The 9,444-nt window shown below is 37.0% G+C and overlaps 1 protein-coding gene across 2 annotated transcripts; it reads right to left on the bottom strand.

Annotated features, from left to right (window-relative positions):
• Window positions 1-1,073: 1,073 nt before the first annotated feature.
• itm2ba (integral membrane protein 2Ba) lies at window positions 1,074-9,291 on the bottom strand. Of its 2 annotated transcripts, none has more exons than XM_084128238.1 (6): window positions 9,065-9,291; window positions 4,448-4,579; window positions 3,894-4,109; window positions 3,631-3,741; window positions 3,154-3,304; window positions 1,074-2,120 (listed from the first exon to the last, which is right to left on the bottom strand). In XM_084128238.1, the coding sequence occupies exons 1-6, from the start codon at window positions 9,149-9,151 to the stop codon at window positions 2,032-2,034; spliced, it is 786 nt and encodes a 261-aa protein (XP_083984364.1). In that variant the 5' UTR covers window positions 9,152-9,291; the 3' UTR covers window positions 1,074-2,031. The 2 variants fall into 2 exon arrangements, with proteins under 2 accessions (XP_083984364.1, XP_083984363.1); XM_084128237.1 differs by having other exon boundaries at window positions 3,894-4,139; window positions 9,065-9,280.
• Window positions 9,292-9,444: the final 153 nt, after the last annotated feature.

Here is a 9,444-nt window from a genome sequence, read left to right as displayed (position 1 = left end):
GACGTCACTGTCGCACTGCATTGTGGGACATATAGGTGCCTGAAGTGTACATATTAAGTAGACTCGCAAAATCGAGGTAACGAGGGTCTGTCCATATAAACTTACCTCGTCCACCGTCCGGGGATTCCCCCGAGGGGAAGTGCTTAGGGAAGTTCGCAAGTGCATGTCTAAAAGTGGACTGGAACGCAGCCATGGTCTCTAGTTAAAGGGTAAAAATTAAACTGCAGTAGCCACCATTCAACCTGAAGAGGGCAGCACTCGTGTTTTTACACCCTGTATTGTAGAATTAAAACACTTTATACACAAATGTCAAAAAATTTACTTGAATCAATGAACAGCATTAATAAAGCCCCAGTCTTACAGATCATTAACTAACAAAAAAGTTGTTTTAGGGTTTAGTTACCCTTTAAGGAGACATTTGATAGATTTATTCTAACAATAATGTTTTAGGGTTTCCTATTAAGTGAAACTAGAAGGAAATGTCTATATAGTAAATGGTTCATATAGTAAAATATGGGAAAAGAAAAATAATCCCATTTAAATTTAAAATGTGATCAATTATGAAAACGTTTAATATTCAGACTATCTTAATGTAATAAAATACTTTCATTGAATATGAAGGAAACTCAAGTAGTATCGCTGACACAGCTTACCCCAAAGCATCTCGCACAACTTGCTCTGCAATTTTAATTCCACATTTAATAATTTATGGTTCATTTTTAGCCAAATAATGAACATAGATTTACACACTGATATATATTTTTAGACCTGGATAAGTTTTCATTGAGATTGAGTATTTAAAAGTGCTTATATAGATGTATTTGATGGGCCCTTTCTTAAATAAATGGTCACATGATTAATGCAAGTGCTCATTTTTTAGTAGACCGTCAGCCAAAAATAACACCCTTTCCACTTTCCAGATAAGAAAGAAATTATGCAAAGTGTCATTGTTCCTCATACATGTGAAAAACAGTCTTGTTTTAAAATATGTACAATTTAAAAGAAATTGTAAGAGTTTCCCTTCCAGCAAGATTTGTTTCCTTCAGAAAAAGCAGAAATGAAGACGCGCAAAATGAGGTGTCAAATTTTTATTAGTATTAAGTTTAACATTAAAATCTTTTTGGGTTATGTGCAAAGTATAAATCATTCCAACTCATGTTGAACTGGTAGACATTTTAGTAAATTTAAACGATCTTTACATAATTCTTCCATCGTCTATTACACCCAACACCTCAGCAATCCCTAAATGACATAAAAGCTACACATTTTATTAGTCTGCATTTTGTTTCGGATAATTGTTTAGGAAAACTGATGTTTTAACATCCTCTAGATTTGTATTTCTTGACTATAGGACGTGTTTAAGCAGTGTATTAACTTACAGCAGAGCGAAACATTTCATTTCAAATAAAAATCTAGACAAAAGTGTAACTAGTACAAAAATCAATTCTATGTGTATTCTTACATGTAATTATTGGCCATATATCACAAATCTCTAGTCAAATATATTTTCCAGTATTTAATCTGGTATCTGTGACAGTTCACAGTTTATATGCACACTAAACATTTTAGTGCATCTTTTAATGATTTCATCGTACACTTATCCTCTGTGATTCCTTCCCTCTCCCATGGTCAATTTGGTACTAGTTATTCTGTCATACATGATCCCACACACCCTGTTGGAGACTTTAAACTCCCCGCTTAACAAAAACCCAGACACAGAAAAAACATTTACTAAGAGAGAGAGAGAGAGAGAGAGATAAACTGGTCCAAATGTTTGCCTAAACACAAATAATTCTACGCGTAATATTGCTCTTTGCGTTCATTCACATTCTCTCTCTCTGTAATGATGATTGTTGCTATACAGAGAAACAAATCTTAGAGCACCACACACTCCCGCGGCAACAAACACACACACACACACACACACACAAACAAACAGGGGAAAACAGGAAGAGGCTTAATGGAAGGAGAGGAAGGTTCAGAGTGGAATTTGTCAGTGGTTTATCTTGTTACCCAGCTGCCTTTTCCACACTACGGCTCACAGATCAGCGTCTCCACAACAAACTTGTTCTCAAAGTGGAGGATCTTGTGGCAGTTGAGGGCCTCTCGCTTCTGGATACCTGGAAAAAACAAAACAAATGGCATGTGAATTTATGTGTCTGGTTTCAGAGCTAAATAATTTAAACACACTGTAAAGTAAGTGTGTGTGTGTGTGTGTGTGTATACAATATATATAAAAACACACATATGCACACATACATACATATATAAAATTTTGGAAATGGTATGATTTTTCATGTTTTTAAAAGAAGTCTCTTCTCACCAAGGCTGCATTTGATACAAATACAAGTAAATCGTAATATTCTGAAATATTATTACAATCTGAAAATTTCAATTTATTTCAAATGTATTCCTGTGATGGCAAAGCTGAATTTTCAGCATCATTACTCCAGTCTTCAGTGTCACATGATCCTTCAGAAATCATTCTGATATACATTTTATTTCAGGATTCGTTGATGAATTGAAAGTTGAAATAAAACAGCACAGAAATCATAAAGAGAGAAATCTTTTGGAACATTACAAATGTGCTTCATTGTATTCATTTCTTATAAAAAAAAATAATGATAATAATTGCTGACCCCATACACACACATTAGTGGCCAAAAGTGATGTCCAGCCAAGGAAACAATTAACATTCACCCTTAAAAATGTGTTAAAGATTTTATAAGTACAAAGAAATTATGTATTAAATGATTATGTTGTAGTTAATTATGCCTTTTCCCATGAGCTTTTTGTTTTTCTAAGTAATTTTTTGCAAAGTAAAAACCATGCAGCTGTAGTATGCCCTTTTTTTTTGCCAAATAATTTAGTCAGACAAATACCTTAACCAAGTTTAGTGTTTCCCTTTTATTTAAAAAATATAAAATATTTTCCACATATATTGATGGTTTAATAAAACATGTAGGGTCATTAGAAACAAATATCCCCTCCGGACATCACTTTTAGCCACTACTGTATTAAAGCCAAAATTGTAAAAAGGTTAATAAAAGCACCTCCCCAAAAAAGAAGAAAAAAAGTCTCTGTAAGAGTGTAATTAGCCTAAAAACAATGGGACTCTCGCCACAGGTATAGGTGGAAAGTTAATGTGTTTACCAAAAACGGTCTCTCTGCGCTCCAGTTTGTACGTGTCTCTTCCTCTGCAGAGTCCGTAGATGAAGAAACCCAGCTGATCCACATGCTCTACCTTCCCAGTCACTATCATCTGTTCACGCACCAGGTAAGACTGCGGCAGGTATGTTCCAGCCTGCAAACACACACCCAGAGATACACCATACCTTTTTTGCAACAAAAATTAACCATCACTGAATTAAATAAACTGGACTATGACGCTATTTTCTTCTGGAAACAAACTGTGTTGCATTATTTTCCTGTTATTTCCGCAAAGCTGCTTTGAAACAATCTCTATTGTGAAAAGCGCTATATAAATAAAGGTGACTTGACACTTTCATATGCTTGCTAAGCATTGCCAGTTAACCACACAGACAGGATTTCTGCTCATTGTTCAAATGTCTACGTTGGCAGCTCACTAAGTTAAGGCCGACTTTACCGAAGCTCTGTTTTTGTTGTTACCTTGATGTTGACCAGGAGCTCCAGGAAGTCTTTGGGCGGCATCACAACAGAAGTGTTGAGAGGAATGACGTAGCATTTGTTAAGACGCAGATCCAGATAGGCTGTCAGTCTCTAAGAGCAAAGGAAAACCGGCGTGTTACTATTTTGGTACAAGTAGTTTATTTTTGGGAATCTGATGGGAAACAGGCAACGTGTCTCTCCTGGAATTGTGTGCGCACGTATGGCTTGGTGAAGGAGACGGGGAGATTAACATTGGCTCTCACCCTGTTGAAGTCATGAACGATGTCAGCAGGGTCACTGTCACTGAACTTGGGCACTGGGATATTAATGAACTCCACCCCCTCGTCCTCCAGAACCCTGACTCTCTCCTCAATCCTCTTGGATGCGGCTGGCATATCCATCTCGGTGTCCTCTTGGCTGTCCTGCATCTTGTAGTTTTCCTCACGGTAGTTCACCCCACAGAAATACATCCTCTCCTCCTGAACACCATCATTAGGAATAGACACATTCTGTACCATGATCAACAAGACATAATTCTCTGACTGTATCAGCATGTTTAAGAAAACTCATTTTTAGACATGAAATGCTAAATTTTGTAACCAATTTTTTTTTTTTTTTAAATGATATAGCTAATTGAATAGTAAGGTTTTAACATCACATCAATGCATTCAGTTAAATTAACATAATCAAGACATGTTTTTTAACCATTTTTTAATAGCGGAAATCAAATCACTGAAACTGTTAGGACTTGTTACTGCATTAAATTTAAGGATTTGACAGATTTACATTTTAATTCTGATGGAACTTGTTCTCTCACCTCTATGAAGTAATACCTGTACAGGTAAGCTCCGCCCACAACCACACCTGACAGAATCAGGGCCAGACCCAGACACATGCACCAGCACCAGGCCCTGGACTGCTGCCTGACACGCAGAACATCTTCCACATCCTGCACACACACACACACAAACACACAAAGAAATTTTTTATTATTTGCCCCTAGTAAAAATTATGTTTTTTTAAGCAGTTGATAACTTCAACAATACATGCTACATTTACATTTAATTTATAGTTAGCCTTGGTGTAAAACATATTACATATAAATTGTTTTTGAATGTATATGGGCTCAGAGTTCATGCACTATTCCAAGACCAATGAAAGTGGAAGTGAAAGTGACATGACGTGAAGGCCAAGTATGGCAACCCATTTTGTCCTCTGCATTTAACCCATCCAAGTTAGTGCGCACACACACACCCTGGCACCCGAGTCGTGGGCAGCTATTTTTACTGTGGCGCCCGGGGAGCGATTGGGGGTAAGGTGCCTTGCTCAAGGTCACCTCAGTCATGAGAATCAAACCCGCAACCTTTGGGTTACCAGTCTGACTCTCTAACTGGTCACGACTGCACCCAATGTGTTCAGGAACAACTATGTTTTAGTTTTTGTTTCCAAATGTTGACAATTTTCCCACAGACCCGTCAGTACTGTACCTGCATGTGTTTATTTTTCTTAAACGAGAGAGTTTTCTTCGATTTTACATGACAGTATGTTTAGCCTGGGTGTGGCTTTGATCAAAACAATTGCATTGTGCACAACAGATACTGGGAAATTTCCAACCTCCCTCCAGAGACCAACAGGAACAAACATACTGCATGATGAAAATGAACAAAACATTAGCTGACACAGTGACTGATGAACAAGCATGAAAGTGAAAACAAATCAGACTGAATATGACGACAATTTGGCACCAAATCTTCTTGGTCAGACTCATTTGTTGTTGTTGTTTTTTTTTGGTCAAATTTTTCACATAAAACATAAATGAGAGTAAAACAAGATAAACGAGCTAAGCTTTCCTGTGTTTACGACAGCCATCATACTGTAGACTCCAGGGAAATTATGAGCAACAAAAGTGGGTAAATTTCAGCTGGAAACGTCTATAATATACATGCAGGTTTGTTTACAAGTGATACTTTTCCCATGACAGTGCTGCAATTTAAAGGAGTCTAGTCATCATTCCCTCTCCTTTTGTTCAGTAAACACCAACCTCATGATCTTGCACATATATATTTTATATTTGAGATTGGGTCTAGACTGTTTGAAAATGATTAGGGTTGAAAAAACTAATCAATGATCTAAATGTATAATGTTATGATTGTAAAAATTTTATGAAAAGGAAAAACTTTTGCGTTCTCCCAAGAAACTTTGCGTTCACTTGCAAAACATTTGCATTCCCTTGCAAAAACTTTAGAGTTCCCCCAAGAAACTGTGTTCGCTCCCAAACAACTCAAAAGTTTTGCGAGCGAACGCAAACACATGAAATATAATTTTTCTCCCATCTTGTATTTCCACTAGGGGTGATTTCAAAAACTGATATTCTAAAGTGTTAGATTTCTTAAACTTCACTGTACTAAAAGTTATTGACATGTTAGAGTGTTATTAATCACAATAATAATATTGGGTTGACTAAAATGTGTAGGAAACTATTTTTTTCTTCTAGACCTATTAAACTGTCTGCCATGCAGTCAAAAAAGAAAAGTAACACAAACCAGGAAACTACAATCAAATCTATGCATATATCGAATCAACATTTGAATCAAAATCAATATCATTGAATCGTGAGGTACCAACAATTCCCAACCCCTAATCACAATGTTCCTTCAGGGGCTCTGTAATTATCAAAATAATAACAGCTAGTTACAAATATTTGCACTAGGATGGTATTATGGATAACACCAGTTTCACTTTAGCTTTTAAATTCACTATCACACATACTCTGCGTATAGGGAGCATATTTTAAGATATGTTGCTCAGGATCTGTTGCGCACCAAATCCTCCGTCGTCATCCTGTCAGTCATCTTCTCCTACTCTCGTTACGTGATAAGTGAAATCTGACTCCTGCTGTGAACTTGCTGCTTGTCCTGTAGCCTATACGGAGTGGAGCAGACGCTTTCAGTTTATATTTGTAGCGTCTGTTGTCCAACTGAACTAAATAGGCTAGTTTTATTGATATAAAAAAAGCAAAATAAGCCTTATTATGAATGCTGATTAAGCAAACATTTGAAGCTATATTCAAATGATTTTCTACTGAAAATAGTTTGACTTTGAAGTTAGGCATAATCTAGGACACCAACCCAAGCTTTAATTATCTGTGAGGGCGAAACATATTATGCACAGTGCACGACATGCAATGCAGACAAAATCATCCTAATTAGGGCTGGGTATCGATACAGACGTCCCGATTCCATTCGATTTCGATTCTCAATTCAATTCAATGAATCCAATGATTCAATTTTCACTAGCCCCAACACAAAAAAAGTTATACTTTTATTCTATTCAGTGAAGAGAAGGGAGAGATTTCTTGGTCTTTTGTAGTTTGATTAACATTAAAAACACAGACAACAGGAATATTATACACAATGCACAGATCCAATATACTGATACATACGTGTTCTTTCTCTACGGTTTGTTCACTTAAGCCGACTAGGTTTGCTTGGATCCTCGCAAAGTCGGGCATTTTGAGATTAAATTGTGTGAATTTGTCCGTTTAAGCGAAGGGAGACGTGAAAGAGAATTAATTTGATTATTTGCACACACAGCCATGCTTATGTTAATGGTAGGCAATTTTTTTCATAAACACTTTAATGTTCTGGGAAGCTCTCTTCACATCCTGATAACAATCAATAACAGAAGTTAATTTTTTTTTTTTTTTTTTTTTACATACATCTTCTGTGGAAGTCTCAGGACCAAAAATTGTTAATCCAATTATTGCATTCGATCCGAATGCAATTATAAAATGTCCTACCTGCCAGTTAACACATGTATTTTCATACCACAATTCATTATTATTGTAATGTACTGTGCTTTGACACATGAGGAAATTGAACACCATCTCTCGTGACGCTTTGCAGACTCTGCTCTGGCTGTGCGCGTTCATGTGTTTTTGAAGGAGGGTGGGATCTTATGCTTTCAAAGCTAGCTTTCTTTTGCTAGCCTCTCTGAAATTGCCTTCCCTGCCTTAAAATATTTTATTTTAGATTTCAATTCTTTTATCCATTCAACTACACAGATTAATATCTTATAGTCATATAATTCTGTTTGCATGACTGAACTTGCTGAAACAAAAGGCTTCAAAGATTCACTCTTTCACATTTACAAAAACACACCTGTTTCAAATACACTCCGCCTCACCCTCGCGCACACACACAGACACACACTGCAGATTACGGCTTAGCCCTAACAGAGACTGTCTTTGTTTAAATAACCAGAGCCTTCAGGAGTTTTTCCAAGGGACAAAAGATGGCTGTTTCTGTTAGTCTGCTCCAGCCACAAGTTCAGTGAGGCTTTGATCACCTGTGTGACGGAGGATTTCAGACCACACAGCACGGTCTTAACAGATTACTTCACGATGAACTGATACCTTTAACCGCTTTAGATAAGTATCAGTGTCTCTGATTACCAGAAAAGTTTAAAGGAGCATTGCCCCATGCATGAATCCTTCTACCATAAGACACTCCTTTCCATCTTCACAGCATTAGTGCCACTGAGACAAGGCTGCACCATTGGTCTGATCACGGTGGCTGTGTTACAGCAGACACAACAGTGTCTTATGAATGATTCACGACTCTTCTTCTTCTTCTTCATTATCAACCCAATTCGCACACTAGGCGCTGACTCATCCTCAGTGGCAGATGATGATCGTGTTTGACGAACACAACCAACCAGACGGTTCACGCATATGAGTGGGAGCTGGTCTCACACTTACGAACAGTCTCCCACGATAATCTGGCTAAACATGCCATTTCCATTTCCTGACTTTACTATGTTTACGGCTGCAACAGGAAGTGCAAGGGACAAAATTAGACATGTTTACACATCAAAATTACACTTATTTAAATGCATATCTAATCTTAAATGGTTTTTGGTTGATTTACAACAACGCAATGGCTGCACAGACATGCACCGGGCTACTAGAAGCATGTAAAAGTGCAGTGCATGATCAATGCAAGCTTTGTGCGTATATATCCTGGTGTTTGTGTTGAACTGTCGGCCATTTTCCTGTAAGCTCAAAGCTGTCTGATTCTCACTCACATACACACACACTGAAACAAGGCAGGAGATGGCTTCCCTCTACATACACAAAAAACATAACTGTCAGACAAAAATAATCTTATAATCCTCACAAAGCCCAGACAAACTAGGCGTTTCAGTCACATAATCTAAATAACGGCTTATATCGATTAGAACAACTGTTTTTGTCACTTTGTTGTTTTTTCGCAACAACAAAAAAACTCATTTCTTTTTTTCTTTATGTTGACGTGTTCATCGATACACGGATCGCTACTAAGCCAAATAAAAACGTTATAAAGAATTTTATGGATAAAAACAACGTTGTTTTTAATCACTTTAGCCGGTTAGCGTTTGTGCTAACAAAACTCACCACATCTTGAGGGATCAAAGCTTCATCCTTCTCCTCCTTTTTTAAATCCTTCTGTCCGAGAGCGGAGTTGAAAGCGAGTTTCACCATGTTGCGCAACTGTTGTTGTTTTTTTGTCTATGCCTTTTTCACCTAACTATGGAGAGCTCGACGACCTCTCTGTACACTGCGCTGCCTCGCAACTTGCTGTGGCGCATTTAGCCCCGGATTCAGATTGTATATACATCAGTGAACAGGAAGGGGGCGCTGTTTCCACCAACCTTTTAATAAAGTAGAAAATATACCTGTAATGAATGTAATGCCTACAAGAAAAGCACGAGATATAATATAATATAATATAATATAATATAATATAATATAATATAATATAATATAATATAATA

This window comes from Abramis brama, assembly GCF_963993115.1.
Source record: "Abramis brama genome assembly, chromosome: 11".
NCBI lineage: Eukaryota > Metazoa > Chordata > Actinopteri > Cypriniformes > Leuciscidae > Abramis > Abramis brama.
This window is presented reverse-complemented; position numbering and strand designations above follow the sequence as displayed.

What these genes read in the sequence shown, in the direction of transcription:
- itm2ba (XM_084128237.1), bottom strand. Translation starts at nt 9,151, where the DNA reads ATGGTGAAACTCGCTTTCAACTCCGCTCTCGGACAGAAGGATTTAAAA. An exon ending in TCGTTCATGACTTCAACAGG is followed by an intron (nt 3,742 to 3,893) that starts GTGAGAGCCAAT and finishes CTTTGCTCTTAG; the next exon opens with AGACTGACAGCCTATCTGGA. An exon ending in GCGCAGAGAGACCGTTTTTG is followed by an intron (nt 2,121 to 3,153) that starts GTAAACACATTA and finishes TGTTTTTTCCAG; the next exon opens with GTATCCAGAAGCGAGAGGCC.